Here is an 18071-nt window from a genome sequence, read left to right as displayed (position 1 = left end):
GCCCTGTTTCAACTTGGTGCCAAATAGAGTAACTCGGACTCCACTTGGAGGGGTTCAGGAGAACCACAGAAGAGGAAGGGCCGTGTCTTCCGTGGACAGGTAAGGAACCATGGCTGGGACAGGGGCCTTTCTGATCTCTCTTCCCCTCCCTACCTCCTCTCCCTCCCCTCAGGCTGCCAGTACATTGAGAAATACCTGTGCAGACTTAAAGAAAAAAACCGTTTTATGGGGTTTGGTTTCCTGATTGCAAAAATAAGACATACTCACCGTAGAACACATGAAAAAGCCAAAACAGGAAATTTAGTTTGCTGAGGACTTTTGTTTTTCCAGTTTAATTCCTTTGAAATAAATTGAAGCCATTTTGGCCCTAGGCTTGAGGGAAGAGGCACATGGTGGTGACCAGCCCAGCCCCACTGCTAACCAGCTGTCTCTGAGCAACTCACTTCCCTCTTGCCCTTAAGTTCCCTGTCGGAGGGGCTGTGGGCTCTGTGACCCTCTTGCTGTGTGACCTTCGGCGGGTTACAGAATTCCTCTCCTGGGCATGGTGGCTCACACCTGTATTCCCAGCACTTTGAGAGGTCGAGGCCGGCAGATCACTTGAAGCTTGGAGTTCGAGACCAGCCTGGCCAACATGGTGAAACCCCGTCTCCATTAAAAATACAAAAATTAGCTGGGCATGGTGGTGTGTGCCTGTAATCCCAGCTACTCAGGAGGCTGAGGCAGGAGAATCACTTGCACCCGGGAGGCATTGGTTGCAGTGAGCTGAGATCGTGCCACTGCACTCCAGCTTGGGTGACAGAGCAAGGCTCCATCTGAAAAAACAAAAAAACAAAACAAAACAAACAAAACTCCTCTGAGCCCCTGTCCCTGTTGTGCAGGGTGCGGGGGCGACATTTCCAGACTTGTTCTGAGGACTGGATGAGGGAGGCGTGGTGCAGGGAGGAAACAAGCCTGGCTTCACCTCTCTGTGCCTCAGTTAGTTCATCTGTGAAATGGAATGGCAATGCTACCCCCTCTCGGCATGTTATGAGGATAGAATGAGGTCATCCATGTAAAGCTTGGCCCTTGTAAGACACAGAACAACAGCATTGCTTAGTGGGCTCCATAAAATGTCGTGGGCAAGCCTCTCTAGGTCTCAAACTGGTGGCCTAGAGGCCACGTCCACCCCTAGAAGTAGAGTTTTGTTTTGTTTTGTTTTGTTTTGAGGGCTTCTGCAATCCCGCCCACTGCCCATTTCCCACATGTATGTCACCCAGCTGGCCCCCGAAGCCTGAGACTCTGAATCTCGGTTCAAGTCCCTAGTCCCTTGCAGCCCTGACATTCTGGCCTCAGGCTGGGGGTCAGGTGGGACAGGGTAGGTTTTCATGGGGGCTCAGGAAGAAGGGCGTATCTGATCTGCACACTGAATGGGCAGGGCCTTGGGTCCCTCCAGTGAAACTATGCAGAACACGGTTTCTCCATCAGCTTTCCTTTGCTGCTGGGAGGCAGGAAGGCAGTTCCTTAACTGAGAAAGTCTTCCGGCCCCTTTTGCTGGGTCCATGGGTTTTCAGTGACGTTGTCCCCCCTTCTCACTCCCACCTTGCAGGCCACCGGAGCCGCCAGCTGTTTGGAACTGAGCCACTGCAGAAAGGGAAGTGGAGAGTGAGGGCCAGGCCCCGTGAGGGCGGATGGCCAGCAGATGGCTGGATCTGCGCTGGGCACTGAGTGTGCTTTGTGTGCTGCTAATGGCGGAGACAGTGTCTGGGGCTAGGGACTCGTCTACAGGGGCTCACATTAGCCCCCAATTTCCAGCTTCAGGTGTGAACCAGACCCCCGTGGTAGACGTGAGTATCCCGATAGGAACCTGGGGTTGGATGGGGCTGTGTTCCTCCAATCGATAAATATCTGTTGAGCATCTGCTATGTGCCAGGCACTGACCACAGCCTGGGATATACCAGGGAACAACATAGACAAAACTCACTACTCTCAAGGAGCTGACAGTCTCCTGAATAGACAGATCAAGAAGTAAATGTATACACTTTGGGAGGCTGAGGCCGGCGGATCACTTGAGGCCAGGAGTTCGAGACCAGCCTGGCTATCATGTCAAAACCCCGTATCTCCTAAAAATACAAAAACTAGCCGAGCGTGGTGGCGGACGCCTGTAATCCTCAGAACCCTGAGGCAGGAGAATTGCTTGAACCCGTGAGGTGGATGTTGCAGTGAGCCAGGATTGTGCCACTGCACTCCAGCCTGGGCGGCAAAGCAAGACTCTGTCTCAACAACAAAAAAAGAGAAGTAAGCATATACATTTCAGGTGGTGATGTGCTAAGTGCCCCGCACACAATTGCTGAAGTGGTACGGGGGACGGCGTGAGCATTTCCAAATATTTCAGACTGAGCGGTCACAGATGGCTTCTGTGAGGAGCTGATCTTTGAGGCAAGCCACTGAATGGAGAGAGGAAACCACCTACATAGACACCCCAGGGAAGAGCATTCTGGGCAAAGGGAACAGCAAGTACAAAGATTCTGGAGCAGGAACAAGCTTAGTGTGTTCCCGGAACAGCAGGGAGGCTAGAATGGATGGAACAGAGCAAGTGAGGAGAAGAATGTTAAGAGGAGGATGGAGAGGTAATGGCGGGCAGATTACAAAAGGCCTTATAGGCTGCGGCTAGGAGGTGAGAATTGTTTTGCAGTAGTGGGGAGCCAATGGAAGATTTTAAGCAGAGGGTACCAAAATCTGTGTTAGTCAGAGTTCTCTAGCGGGACAGAACTAATAGCATAGATGTATATATAAAGGGGAGTTTTTTAAGGAGTATTGACTCACATGATCACAGATGAGGTCCCACAATAGGTCATCTGCAAGCTGAAGAGCGAGGAAGTCAGTCTGAATCCCAAAACCTCAAAAGTAGGGAAACCGACAGTGCAGCCTTTAGTCTGTGGCTGAAGGTCCAAGAGTCCCAAAGTTGAAGAACTTGGAGTCTGATGTTTGAGGGCAGGAAGCATCCAGCACGGGAGAAAGATGCAGGCCGGAAGACCAAGCCAGTCTAGTCTCTCCACATTCTTTTGCCTGCTTTTATTCTGGCTGCGCTGGTGGCTGATTAGATTGTACCCACCCAGATTAAGGGTGGGTCTGCCTTTCCCAGTCCACTGACTCAAATTTTTTTTTTTTTGAGAACAGTCTCCATACCCAGGCTGGAGGCAAAGGCTAGCGATCTCAGCTCACTGCAACCTCTGCCTTCCGGGTTCAAGCAATTCTCATGCACAGCCACCCGAGTAGTTGGGATTACAGGCGCACACCACCACACCTGGCTAATTTTTTTGTACTTTTAGTAGAACCAGGATTTCACCATGTTGGCCAGGCTGGTATTGAACTGCCAGCCTCTCTCTTTCTCCCAGTGGTGGGAGAAAAGAGCAGTCGTGGGTGGCTCCAGGTTTCTGGCCTGATCGGCTGAGGGTCTGCTGGTGTTGTGATTTGGATGGGGAGCACTGAGGGAGGATCAGTGATGACGCTGGAGTTAGACGCAAGAGGCCTTCCTCCCAGACCAGGGAGGGCACAGCCCATTGAGACGGGCTACAGAAAACTTAACATCTTTCCGCCCTGATGTCTGTAAGGGGAGAAGAGGAGGTCACAGCGGATCTGGAGTGAAGGAACAAAAGCAGGGGACTGCTCAAGATGACCCCCTGGAGTCCCCTGTAACTGCCAGGGGCTGGAGTTCTCGCCATTTCTTCAGCAGGAATCCCAGACTCAAACTCATGGGCTCAACGCCCACAGCAACTTTATGAGGCTGCAAAGTGCCTTCAAGTCCACCCTCTGAAGCAGACAACAGGCAATTAAGCCCATTTTACAGATGGGAAAGTGGTTTGTGGTTACTGTGGTTGTAAAATTGAGTACCCCCTCTTGGAGCGTGCTCCTTGGGGGCAGGAAAACTGGGAGATCATACCAGATCATTGTGCCAGATAATCTCTCCAAGTTATTGAGCACTTACGTCAGCCCTGTGCTCACAAGTCCCCCCCCCCACAAACCCCGTGAGGTGGGAGTGATGATCTCTGTGCTATAGATGAAGGCTCCAAGGTTCAGGGAGGTGAAGGTGGCCAGGAGGAAAGTGGCGGAGCCAGGTTGAGAACTCTTGGCTGCTTCATGCTAAATCCGTCCCCTTCCCCTCTAGTCCACCGCCTCCCAGGACAGATGGGGCAGCTGCGTTTCTGGAAGTCCCCACCATCCAGGGAGCCTGCAGGCTGGGAAAGGCCCTTCCAGCCCCTGACTTTAGGTCCTTTTCAAGTAGTCATTATGCAACAGATATTTATTGAGCACCTACTGTGTGCCAGGGCCTGTGCCACGTGCTGAGGGGATAGCAGGAAGCAGAGAGACCTGGTCCCTGCCCCCCTGGAGCTTATACTCTAGTGGGGTCATGGGTGAGAAGCAAGTTGACAAATCATTCCACAGGGTGAGGGGGAGGGGGACGCTGCTCTGCTTAGGCTATCATGGAAGGCCTCCCTGAGGACAGGACATTTTGACCGAGACCTGAATGGCTTATGAAGATCCAGGGGAAGTGAGGGAACAGTAGATGCAAAGGCCCTGGGGCAGGAGCAGAATGACAGATTTTGCAGAGTGGCTGGAACAGTGAACAAGGGAGAAGGAAGACCAGGCAGGAGAGAACAGGGGCCAGATCATACAGGGCCCTGGGAACCACTGCAGACTTGGCTGTCAGTGAGAGGAAGGTGGGAGCCATGGGAGGCTTTAGAGCACAGGAGGATGTAATCTAACATAAGTTTTTATAAGAATTCCAAGGCATTGAGTCTGTTACCCTTTCCTGTCCAGCCTGACCCCTGTGTGCACCTCTCTGGGTTTCCTGGGACTGAGTGAGTGACGCAGGAAAGAGGGTGGGAAGAACTGGAAGGAAGTGGAGTCACCCCCTCTTCCCCACACGCAGAGCAATCCCACCTTACTCTGTCTCTCTTGAGCAGAGAGCTGGGGAGGGGTCCTGAGGGACCTGGGGGAGGGCTGTGCAGCTCGGGGAGGGCGGAGTGAGACAGACTGCACAATAATGTGATTTGGGAGGCCAGATTTCGGGGAGCCGCCTTGCTGACTCACTCTGCCGTCAGCGAGATGGGGTGACACCCCACGTCCTCCCTGGCTGACCCCGAGGACAGGGAGGAGGGAGGGGAGGAAGATAGTGAGAGGACAGGAAATGGAGGCTGCCCCTGCCCAGTTGGGCAGTTTCCTTAGGAGCTGTAGCAGGTAACTTTTAGCAGGTGGAGCTGAGTTTGGAGCCACTTCTCAGTGGTGGGCTGTGTGCTCCTGGGCAAGCCACTTTGCCTCTCTGTGCCTCAGTTTTCTCATCTGTGAAGTGGAAACAATTGTGCCAACCTCCTGGGTCTCTGATGAAGACTGAATGAGTGACATGATTCCCAGCACAGTGTGCAGCACAACTGTTAGGAGGGCCTACTCTGCCAGGCACTGTGTGAGACTTTGGTGGGAGGGACAGATATTAAACAAGTCTATGATCCTGCCCGGGTGCGGTGGCTCACACTTGTAATCCCAGCACTTTGGGAGACCGAGGCACGTGGATCACTTCAGGCCAGGAGTTCAAGACCAGCCTGGCCAAAATAGCAAAGCCATCTCTACTAAAATACAAAAATTACCTGGGCATGGTGGTGGGTACCTGTAATCCCAGCTACTCGGGAGGCTGAGGTAGGAGAATCTCTTGAACCCATGAGGTAGAGGTTGCAGTGAGCTGAGATCACACCACTGCCCTCCTGCCTGGGTGATGGAGTGAGACTCCATCTCAAAAAAGGAAAAAAAATAAAAAGTAACTGGGAGGGCCAGCTAGGCTGGGAGTAGTCAGGGAGGGCTTCCTGCAAGAAGTATCCTGGGAACCAAGAATTGGATGGTGAACGTGGATTAACTAGAGCAAAAGGAGTCGTGGCACCAGGCAGAAGGAACAGCATGTACAAACGCTGGACCAATGCCAGGAGGGTCTGGGCATTCCAGGACCTGACAGCTGACCAGATGAGCTTTACTGGAGACTGACAAGGACAGAACACAGGGACCAAAAACAGGCAAAGGAGTGCTCTTCAGCAGCTGGAGGAGGGAGCACTTTAGAAAGAGCCCCTCTGGTAAGATTGGGGATAGGAGACCAAATGACAACCTCTGCAGTTGTTCTTCGTGGTGGTGGAGATGGAAGGAAGGGATGAATTCAAGCATTGTTTAAGAGATAAAAATGGCCGGGCGCAGTGGCTCAAGCCTGTAATCCCAGCACTTTGGGAGGCCGAGACGGGCAGATCACGAGGTCAAGAGATCGAGACCATCCTGGCTAACACGGTGAAACCCCGTCTCTACTAAAAAAAAAATACAAAAAACTAGCTGGGCGAGGTGGTGAGCGCCTGTAGTCCCAGCTACTCGGGAGGCTGAGGCAGGAGAATGGCGTAAACCCGGGAGGCGGAGCTTGCAGTGAGCTGAGATCCAGCCACTGCACTCCAGCCTGGGCGACAGAGCGAGACTCCATCTCAAAAAAAAAAAAAAAAAAAAAAAAGAGATAAAAATTTCTGGGCAGGCTTGGTGGCCCATCCCTGTAACACCAGCATGTTGGAAGGCCAAGGCGGGAAGATCACTTGAGCCCAGGAGCTTGAGACTAGCCTGGCCAACATGGTGAGACCCCTTCTCAACAAAAAATTTAAAAATTAGCCTTGTGTGATGCACACCTGTGGTGCCAGCTACTCAGGAGGCTGAGGTAGGAGACTGCTTGAGCCTGGGTGGTTCAGGCTGGAGTGAGCTGTGATCACGCCACTGCACTCCAACCTGGGTGACATAGACAGAACCTGTCTCAAAAATAAATAAATAAATAAATAATTAAAACTTAGACTTAGATGATGATAATGCAACCTTTTTTTTTTTTTTTTTTTTGGAGACATAGTTTCGCTCTTGTTGCCCAGGCTGGAGTGCAATGGTGCAATCTCAGCTCACTGCAACCTCCACCTCCCAGGTTCAAGCGATTCTCCTGCCTCAGCTTCCCAAGTAGCTGGGATTACAGGTGCCCGCCACCACACCCCCCTTTTTGTATTTTTAGTAGAGACAGGGTTTCACCATGTTGGTCGGGGTGGTCTCGAACTCCTGACCTCAGGTGATCTACCTGCCTCTGCCTCCCAAAGTGCTGGGATTATAGGTGTGACCCACCGCGCCCAGCCTATTTTTTTTTTTTTTTTTTTTGAGACAGAGTCTCACTCTGTTGCCCAGCCTGGAGTGCAGTGGTGTGATCTTGGCTCACTGCAACCTCCACCTCCCAGGTTCAAGCGATTCTCCTGCCTCTGCTTCCCAAGTAGCTGCGATTACAGGCGCCCGCCACAATGCCCGGCTAACTTTTTGTATTTTTAGTAGAGACAGGGTTTTACCATGTTGATCAGGCTGGTCTCAAACTCCTGACCTCAGGTGATCTACCTGCCTTCGCCTTCCAAAGTGCTGGGATTACAGGTGTGACCCACCGTGCCCAGCCTATTTTTTTTTTCTTTTTTTTGAGACAGAGTCTCACTCTGTTGCCCAGCCTGGAGTGCAATGGTGTGATCTCGGCTCACTGCAACCTCCTCCTCCTGGGTTCAGGTGATTCTCCAGCCTCAGCCTCCTGAGTAGCTGGGAACACAGGCGCACGCCACCACGCCCGGCTAATTTTTACATTTTTAGTGGAGATGGAGTTTCACCATGTTGGCCAGGCTGGTCTCAAACTCATGGCCTCAAGCACTGGGATTACAGATGTGAGCCACTATGCCTGGCCTCCATGTCCTTATCCCTTTCTTATCTAGGCATGTGGGTGTTATTGCCCCCATTGTTCAGAGGAGAAAACTGAGCTTAATTTACTTGCCCAAGATCACTCACCTCGAAGGATGCAAATTAGAATTTCAGCCAGGCAGTTTCATGAGAGAGGAGGCTCCGTAGGGGGAGCTGTACTGCCTCCCAATATGATTATTATTGTTCTTCCCAGAGGAGGAAATGGCAGCCCGCCTGCTTCCCTGGCCCCCATCTACTGTCCTCCCTCCTTGTGCTGGGCAGGACCCTCTTTATCAGAAACCCCTTGGGTGACTTTATCTCCCTGGGAAATTCCTGGGCCCCAGCAAAGCCACAAGCCCAGGCTTAGGGCAAGACTGAAACCCTCCGGCCAGCAGTATGGAAGGAGCCCAGCTGACTTTTGCTTTTGGGTGGGAGCTGGGGATGGGATAAGGGAATCTCAGGACAGGAACTTGAGACTTGCTTCTGCATTTTTTGGTGGGAATAGTTGATGGAGATTCCCCAGCCTGGGTTGGGATGTGCACACCGTCACTCCGGCCTGGGGCACAGACTTGTTCTGTAAGAAGCCAGATAGTAGGGCCGAGTGTGGGCTCACATTTGTAGCTCCAGCCACTTAAGAGGTTGAAGGCAGGGGAATTCCTTAAGCCCAAGAGTTTGAGGCTGCAGGGAGCTATAATCATGCTTCTGCACTCCAGCCTGGACAACAGTGAGACTTTGTCTGAAAAAACAAAAAAAAAGAAAAAAAAGAGACCGGGCACAGTGAACACACCTATAATCCCAGCACTTTGGAAGGCTGAGGCTGGTGGATCACTTGAGGCCAGGAGTTTGAGAGTAGCCTGGCCAACATGGTGAAACCTCATCTCTTCTAAAAATAAAAAAATTAGTCAGGTGTGGTGGCACATATCTGTGATCCCAGCTCCTCCAGAGGCTGAGGCAGGATAATCATTTGAACCCAGGAGGCAGAGGTTGCAGTGAGCTGAGATCTGACCGCTGTACTTCAGCCTGGGCAACAGAGCAAGACTCCGTCAAAGAAAGAAAGAGAGAGAGAGAAAGAAAGAGAAAAACGAAGGAAAGGAAGGAGAGAGAAAGAGAAAAGAAAAACACAGGAACTAGACAGTAAATATTTTCAGCTTTGTGGGCCGCATGGTTTCTACAACTACTCAGTGCTCTCGCAGTGCCCAGGCAGCCACAGATTGTACGTCAATGAATGGGTGTGGCTGTGCCCCAGTAAATATTTATGGACATGGAAATTTGGATTTTATATAATTTTACATGTCATGGAAAATTCTTCTTTTGACTTAATGTCTCCCAACCATTTAAAAATGTAAGAATCATTCTTGGCTTGCAGGCTGTGCATAAGCAGATGGCGGGCTGGATGTGGTCCAGGGGCCGACGTTTGCTGACCCTTGGCTTACCCATGTGTTAAAGGGGAATCATTCCATTTGCCTCACAGGAGTGTTGGAAAGACTACACGAAATCACTTAGTCATTCAAGCAGCCATTAACTCAAATGTATTAAGCCCCTACTATGGGCCAGTCTCAGGGCAAATACAAGAATGCAGACAAAAAAAATTCAGGCCAGGTTTGGTGGTTCATGCCTATAATCCCAGCACATTGGGAGGCTGAGGTGGGAGGATGGCTTGAGGCCAGGAGTTCGAGACCAGCCTAGGCAACGTAGCGACACCTCCATCTCTACAAAAAATATTAAAAAAAAAATTAACTGGGTGTGCTGGTGTATGTCTGTAGTCCCAGCTACTTGGGAGGCAAAGGCAGGAGGATCACATGTGCCCAGGAGTTCGAGGCTGAAGTGAGCCATGATTGCCCCACTGCACTCCAGCCTGAATGACAAAGCACCCTGTCTCTAAAATAATAAAAATCAGTAAACAAGGAAATGAACAAAATAAAGATTGTGATAACTTCTGTGAGTGCAGAAAACTGGGTGTTAATAGTGCAGATGGGGTAATAGCTACTTTACATGGACAGTCTCTGAGGAGGGCAAATTTGAACACCTGTAATCTCATTTGATTCCTTTATCAATGGGGTTGGTATAATTAGTCCCATTTTACAAATGAGACTGAAGCTCAAAGAGAGGAAAGGAATTGCTACAGACGGTGGAGCTGGTTGGGCGCGGAGGCTCACACCTGTAATCCCAGTACTTTGGAAGGCTGAGTTAGGTGGATCACTTGAGGTCACGAGTTCAAGACCAGCCTGGCCAACACAGTGAAACCCCATCCTTACCCAAAATGCAAAAATTAGCCAGGTGTGATGTTGCTTGCATGTAGTCCCAGGTACTCAGGTGGCTGAGGCAGGAGAATCACTTGAACCCATTAGGTGGAGGTTGCAGTGAGCCAAGATTGCACTACTGCACTCCAGCCTAGGCGACAGAGGGAGACTCTGTCTCAAAGGAGAAAAAGGGGCTGGGCATGGTGGCTCACACCTGTAATCCCAGCACTCTGGGAGGCCAAGGTGGGTAGATCACTTGAGATTAGAAGTTCGAGACCAGCCTGGCCAACGTGGTGAAACCCTATTTCTACTAAAAATACAAAAATTAGCCGGGCGTGTTGGTGGGCACCTGTAGTCCTAGCTACTTGGGAGGCTGAGGCAGGAGAATCAATTGAACCCAAGAGGCAGAGGTTGCAGGTAGCCGAGATTGTGCCATTGGTGCCATTGCACTCCAGCCTGGGCGACAGAGCAAGAGTGGTTGAGTGGGTATTATGCTCAGGTTGTCCTGATCTCAAAAATGGTTTTTTTTTTTTTTGAGATGGAGCTTGCTCTGTCACTCAGGCTGGAGAGCAGTGGTGCCATCATAGCTCACTGCAGCCTCAACCTCCCGGACTCAAGCAATCCTCTCATCTCAGCCTCCGAAGTAGCTGGGACCACAGGCGTGTGCCACTATCCCTGGCTCATTTTTTAATTTTTTTGTAGCAATGGAGTCTTACTGTGTTACCCAAGTTGGTCTCAAACTCCTGGACTTAAGCGATCCTCCTGCCTCAGCCTCCCAAAGTGTTGGGATTACAGGTGTGAGCCAGTTTACCAGGCCATGGATTTTGTCTTCCCCACTGGCATGTGCTTTCTGAGGATGGGGCACTGCAGAAAGATTGAGGGGTTGGGGCAGGGCTGGGGGGTTTCAGTCTCTGCTTAGGGGATACTGTATGGTGGGCAGAGCTCTTAGCAAAAATTGGTGAGAAGGCCAGAGGCTCAGAGATAAGAAATCTCACTTCCAGTCTGGTGTTGGTGGGAGTTCAGAGAGGGCTTGTGGAGGAGGTGGAACTGTGGTTTGACAAAGCATTTAAAAAATTATAATGAAATACACACAACCTAAAATTTACTGTCTTAACTTTTTTTGTTTTGTTTTGTTTTGTTTTTTTTGAGATGGGGTCTCACTTTGTCACCCAGGCTGGAGTGCCGTGGTATGATCTCAGCTCACTGCAACCTCCGCCTCCTGGGTTCAAGTGATTCTCCTGCCTCAGCCTCTGGAGTAGCTGGGACTACAGGTGCATGTCACCACGCCCAGCTAAATTTTGTATTTTTAGTAGAGACGGGGTTTCCCCATGTTGACCAGGCTGGTCATGAATTCCTGACCTCAAGTGATCCACCTACCTCGGCCTCCCAACATGCTTGAGCCATCATACCTGGCCAGACTTGCAGTTAAACAATGACATTCCTATCACATTGATCTGAATAAGGCTGCTCATAGCCAGTGTTGGCACAGGCTTATGAGAATTGCTTTTCCCATTCCTGGTGGGAGTGTATATAGGTAGAGCTTGGCCAGGGCATTTTGGCAAAATCCAGCAATGTTCAAGATCCCCTGTCAGGATCTTGACCATTTCTTTTAGACTGTATTATTTTGTTGGGCTTTTGTTGACTTCCAGTTGCCAGTTTATTGTTCTAGAACCACTTATAAGTATAGTAGCCTAGAGGTGCTGGGGAACTAAAACCTCCATCTAGCAGTCCTCACCCAGTGGCTGATGGGAGTTGGTGTATACATACCCCAGCTCCCTTGCCTCCTGATTAAGCTCATGGTGGTGGTAACTGGCTCAACCTAGCCTTCATTGGCAGCTATCCCTTCTCTGTACCACTTCTTTTCTTCTATTTCTTTTATTTTTTTTATTTTGAGACAGGGTCTCACTCTGTCACCCAGGCTGGATTGCAGTGGCACAATCATAGCTCCCTGCAACCGCAACCTTCCAGGCTCAGGTGCTCCTCCTACCTCCTTCTCCTGAGTAGTTGGGACTACAGGTGTATGCCACCAAGCCCAACTAATTTTTTTGTATTTCTTGTAGAGATGGGGTTTTGCCATGGCTGGTCTCGAACTCCTGAGGTCAAGTGATCCTGCAGCCTTGGCCTCCCAAAATGCTGCAGTTATAGGCGTCAGCCACCACACCCGGGCCCACTTCCCTTTCTCTATGTTTGTGTTCCTTAGCTCTCCCAAACATACTATGTCCCTCTCAATCTTTGTCTCTGAGTCAGCTTCTGGAGGAACCCAGATCAGGATACCCTCTGACTCAGCACTTCTCAGATCCTCTCTGACAACATTTTTCTCACATGTACTCGGAGAATCATGTGTGAGGAAGTTCATTGGCTATATTGAAAAATTAGGCATCCCCAAATGCCCAGAAGGGAAATGTTTACCTCAGTGATGTATCATCCATAGTACAAAATACTCTGCTGCAGTGAAAGACTCTGCGGGGAGGCAGGGGAGAACAATGGGCTCCAGAGCCTCAAACTGCCTGGGTTCCAACCCTGACCCTCCCACTGAGTGCACACGGACATTGTCTCAGTCTCCTTTTCTGTTTAATGGGCATGATAATAGTTCCTTCCTCGCAGATTGTTGTGCAGAGTAATTGAGACACATTTTTTTTTTTTTTTTTTGAGACAAGATCTCACTCTATTCCCCAGGCCAAATACGGTACTGCAGCCTCAACCTCCCAGGCTCAGGTGATCCTCCCACCTCAGTCTGCTGAGTAGCTGGGACTACAAGTGCACATTACCATGCCTAGCTAATTTTTTATTTATTTTTTTTTGCAGAGATGGGGTCTTGCTATGTTGCCCAGGCTGGTCTTGAAATCCTGGGCTCAAGCAATCCTCCCACCTCAACCTCCCAAAGCGCTGGGATTATAGGCATGAGCCACTGCCCTCAGTCATCACAGAATTATTGTACAGATTAATTGAGATACATTTGAAGCTCTTAGCACTATGCTTCACATATAGAAATCACTATAGTATGTTTCGAATTTTATTATGTGTACTAAGTTATATTAATATTTCATATATATGTAATAGTAAAAGCAGATTATAGAAACAAGAGATTTGGGATGGATCCATTTCTGTTAAACAAAACAAAGTATATAATAAGGTATATATACAAATGTAATTGATCTGAGAAATGTCTGTAAGGATGTGCTTCAAACTAATTATGGTGGGATCTCTGGAGAGGGGGGATTACGGAGGGCAGGGATAAGAAAGCAGAATTTAGAAATCTTTATGTATTTAAAAAAAAATGTATTCATGAATTACTTGTGTCAATTTCAAACAGACGTTTATTTTTTAAATTAAAAGTGCATACATACTTGGCACCCAGAGGGTATGGTGGCCTTGGAGACCAGGCTGAAGGGACGTTATGTTTAGCTGCTTAGGTGGGCCTAGTCCAGTCCTCAGGGAAGTCTCTGCCCCTGATGTCCCCCTCCCTGTCTTCCTGCAGTGTCGCAAGGTGTGTGGCCTGAATGTCTCTGACCGCTGTGACTTTATCCGGACCAACCCCGACTGCCACAGTGATGGGGGCTATGTGGACTACCTGGAAGGCATCTTCTGCCACTTCCCTCCCAACCTCCTCCCTTTGGCTGTCACCCTCTACGTGAGGTCCTGCCCCGGGGGTCTGGTGAGAGGGGCTGGTGTCCCCAGCTGGACTTGACTCTCTCCTCCCTGCCGGCTCCCCACCCAGGTTTCCTGGCTGCTCTACCTGTTTCTGATTCTGGGAGTCACCGCGGCCAAGTTGTAAGTTTGGCTCTGGGCTCCGGTCTGGCTTATCAATGGGAGGAGGGGTCCCAGGAGGCTGACATCCGCTCACCCTGGGTTTGGGGGAAGGATAGGGGTCTGGGGCCAGTCACTATGGAAATGTTTCCTGTCTGCTTTTTCTCCGTAGTTTCTGCCCCAACTTGTCGGCCATTTCCACCACGCTCAAGCTGTCCCACAACGTGGCAGTATCCTTTTGTCCAGTGTCCTGCACCCTGGAGGGAGGGCAGTTGTGGGGAGGCCGGGGGATAGGGTTGTGGCTCGTGGCCCAGGGAAGGCCTAGGTGGACTGCAGCTGTGATCCTGGCCTGCCTTGACATGCTCCCCACATGGCGTCACCTTCCTGGCATTTGGGAATGGTGCACCTGACATCTTCAGTGCCCTGGTGGCCTTCTCCGACCCGCACACAGCCGGCCTGGCCCTTGGGGCACTGTTTGGTGAGAGCAGCCCTGGTGAGGGGGCGAGGGGAAGCAGCAGGAGAGGATGCAGGGTGACTGAGCTCTGGCCTCCTCTCCCCAGGCGCTGGCGTGCTGGTTACCACGGTGGTGGCCGGAGGCATCACCATCCTACACCCCTTCATGGCTGCCTCCAGGCCCTTCTTCAGGGACATCGTTTTCTACATGGTGGCTGTGTTCCTGACCTTCATCATGCTCTTCCGTGGCAGGGTCACGATGGCATGGGCTCTGGGTGAGCAGCTGTGGGGCTCAGGAGGGAGATCCCAGGGCTGATGGGCAGGAGGTTTAGGAGGTGCCTGGGACAGAGAGATGTGAGGGGTGGTCAGTGGGGGGCTTGATTTGATTACAAGTGACAGAAACCCTCCTCAAGCTGGCTTGAGCAAAAATGGGAACATGTGGGTCATGTAACCAAAGAGGCCCAGCAGAGCTGGGGGCTGGGGGGGTAGTATTCAAAAGTTTCATAATTTTTTGGCCAGGCGTGATGGCTCACTCCTATCATCCCAGCAATTTGAGAGTCTGAGGCAGGAGGATCACTTTGGTTCAGGAGTTTGAGACCAGCCTGGGCAACATAGTGAGACTACATCTGTACAAAAAAGAGAAAACTTAGCTGGGCATGGTGGTGGTGCGTTCCTGTGGCCCCAGTTACTTTGCAAGCTAGGGCAGGAGGATCCCTTGAGCCTAGGAATTCGAGACTGCAGTGACCCATGATTGTGCCACGGCATTCCAGCCTGGGCAACAGAGCAAGACTCTGTCTCAAAAAAAATTTTTTTTCCCATAATTTCCAATTTTAACAAGCAGTACAGGTAGGATGCTAACTGGGGCCACCTGGATCGTGGCAGCATACATATTCCATTCAGCGGGCTCAAGGGGTATGAATGGAGGGACAATTTGTGCAGAAGGATAACGAAACCAACAAGGGACACTGAATTGTGAGATACCCAGGGGTCAGCAACAGTGGGAGCTGTGGCCACACCTATCCCCCGTGGCAGAAGGGGCAAGGAATGGGGTGGTGGGGCCCAGTGAGAGCTGGAGGGCTGGAGGCCTGGAGCTATACTGAAGAGGGTTGCAGGCCCTGCCAGAGACACGCAGCAGGGAGGGAGTAGGAAGAACCACTCCAAACTCTCTCCCGCTGCTTCTGATTTGGCCTCCCATTGGCTGAACCTAGTTGTAGCCAGAGCTTCAGGGCTGCCTCCTTCCAGGGCGCAGAGTGGGACACCTACCCTTAGCGCTTGAATGGGGTCCTGGAGGTCACTCTGTGTGCCTGGCGTTACCTCCTTAATTGCAAGGGAGACAGGAAGGGAGATGGTCCTGGAAGGTGGGAAGAAGGAGTGGGGAGCTCAAGGAAAAGACCACTTACCCACCGGTACCAGGCCGGGCTAACACAGATTGCCACCGCTAAAATGCACCAGTGATAGATAGAACTGCCAGCCTTTGTTCTCTGGGCCTGCAGCCAGGACACCACTTGGTGACGGCCTGCACCACCCTGTCTGCAGGTTACCTGGGCTTGTATGTGTTCTATGTGGTCACTGTGATTCTCTGCACCTGGATCTACCGATGGCAACGGAGAGGATCCCTGGTCTACTCCATGCCAGTTACTCCAGGTAAGAGTCTGCATCGGACTCCAGAGAGGACCTGTGGGGACTGGGAGCCTCTGTGCCCTTCACTGCTACCGTGGGTCTCTTGAGGCCATCGTCCCCACCAAGCTCATCTCCTCTTCATGCTTTTTCTACTCATTCTGCTGAGGTCCCGCCTCCATGCTTCCACTAGTGCCCATGAGCCTCCTCATCGCCTGCTGGCTCAAGTGCACTCCTTCCTCCTCTATGCAGTTGCCAGGGCCATCTCTCTAAGAATTGCCACTGCTCCCTGCTCTGATGTTTCCCACCACTTTCAGGGTAAAACCCAAATGCTGCCATGACAGGGACACTGAGAAATAAAAAATAAATACAAAGAAATCAGTAATATTCAAACATAGTCATATACACAAATACACGCACACACACATGCACCCAGCATACATACACAACTCACACCCATATATAAATACATGCACACATACCTGCACACACATACACAAATACACGACTCACATATATGTGCACACATATACATGCACACACATACACCCAACATATACATAGACAAATACATGCACACATACACAACACACACATACACAAATACATGCACACACATATACAATACACACACACAAATATGTGTACATATACAACACACACATATACAAATACATGCACACACATATACAACCCACACACACAATATACACACACACATATAAAGATACAAACCCATACACATACACATATACAAATACATGCACACACATACACAACACACATACGAATAGATGCGCACACACATGCAATGCACAAATACGTGCACACATACACAACATGTACACACACAAATGTACACACAACACTATATGAATACATGCACACACATACACAGATACACAGCACATACAAACTCTCATGCACATACAACACACACAAATATATGAGCACACATTCTCCACACAGATACGTGCACACACATATACAAATATGTGGACACACATATTTGTGTCCACATAACGCTTCCAACACACAAAAATACGTGCATACACACAACACACACATATACAAATATGTATACACAGCACACACATATGCAACACAGATACATGCACACACACATATGCAACACAAATACATGCATGCACATACACAACACACACACAAACATAAATGCATACAAATACACAACATATACATACACAAATTCATACACACATACACAACACACACAAATGCATGCACACACAAATACACAGCACATAGTACACATACACAAATCCACGCACGTATACAACACACATATACAAATACATGCACACACGCACAAACAAATACATGGACACAGATACATAACACACATGCAACGTACTCAGAGGCAGAATCAGGGCTAGAGCTGACTGACTTCTCACTCGAGGTGGGCCATTTTCCTTTCAGGCCCCTCCTTACAGGTCCCAGGCCTCTCAGCATCCACTGGCCTCCTGAGAAGAGAAAAATAGTATAGGTTCCAGATTCTGAAAAGGACAGCACTGAAGTCAATAAATGTTTGAGTTGTGTTTTTGAATGCCCCTATTAATTTTAGCATTATAGCTGCATGCTTACATTTGGCCATGTTTGATGAGTTAGACTTTTTCATTGTGTAAGAATTCCTGAGCACGCATGCAGACTGCTAGAAATCCAAAATAAAGAGGGCCTGGACATGGCTGGGCGCAGTGATGCATGCCTGTGATGCCATCGCTTTAGGAGGCTGAGGCGGGTAGACTGCTGAGGCCAGGAGTTTGAGACCAGCCTGGCCAACATAGCAAGACTCCATCTCTAAAAAAATTTTTTTAAATTAGCTGGGCGTAGTCTCAGCTACTCGGGAGGCTGAGGTGGGAGGATAGAGTGAGCCCAGGAGGTCGAGGCTGCAGTGAGCCATGATCATGCCACTGCACTCCAGCCTGGGTGACAGACGAAGATCCTGTCCCAAATAACTAAGTAAATAAGATGGCCTGAACACTTGCACCCCTAAACCTGCTCTGTCCCAGTGTGCTCCCTTGAGAACGGTCTGGGTTCTGTATGTAGCTGGGCCTCTCTCCTGCAGAGATCCTCTCAGACTCCGAGGAGGACCGGGTATCTTCTAATAGCAACAGCTATGACTACGGTGAGTCCATGCCCTGTGCCCAGCTGGGGTGGGGGTAACAGGGAAAGGCTGGGGGTGGACAGATGGGTCCCTCCAAGACCTGGGCTCCAGGAATGAGGCTCCAAATTGGCCCCACCTCTCACTGCAGCTCA

General features: G+C 50.2%; 1 protein-coding gene across 1 annotated transcript in view; it reads left to right on the top strand.

The window, feature by feature from the left end:
• The window catches only part of SLC8B1 (solute carrier family 8 member B1), a 39504-nt gene continuing 21433 nt past the window's right edge, over positions 1 to 18071 (top strand). The window contains exons 1-9 of the mRNA XM_050749751.1: positions 1 to 99; positions 1586 to 1823; positions 13456 to 13608; positions 13696 to 13748; positions 13897 to 13955; positions 14098 to 14202; positions 14285 to 14452; positions 15714 to 15821; positions 17881 to 17940. Coding sequence (XP_050605708.1) covers positions 1668 to 1823; positions 13456 to 13608; positions 13696 to 13748; positions 13897 to 13955; positions 14098 to 14202; positions 14285 to 14452; positions 15714 to 15821; positions 17881 to 17940 — 862 coding nt within the window. The 5' untranslated portion in view covers positions 1 to 99; positions 1586 to 1667. The remainder of the gene's footprint in view (positions 100 to 1585; positions 1824 to 13455; positions 13609 to 13695; positions 13749 to 13896; positions 13956 to 14097; positions 14203 to 14284; positions 14453 to 15713; positions 15822 to 17880; positions 17941 to 18071) is intronic.

The sequence above is a fragment of the Macaca thibetana genome, chromosome 11 (assembly GCF_024542745.1).
Source record: "Macaca thibetana thibetana isolate TM-01 chromosome 11, ASM2454274v1, whole genome shotgun sequence".
Classification (NCBI taxonomy): Eukaryota; Metazoa; Chordata; class Mammalia; order Primates; family Cercopithecidae; genus Macaca; species Macaca thibetana.
This window is presented reverse-complemented; position numbering and strand designations above follow the sequence as displayed.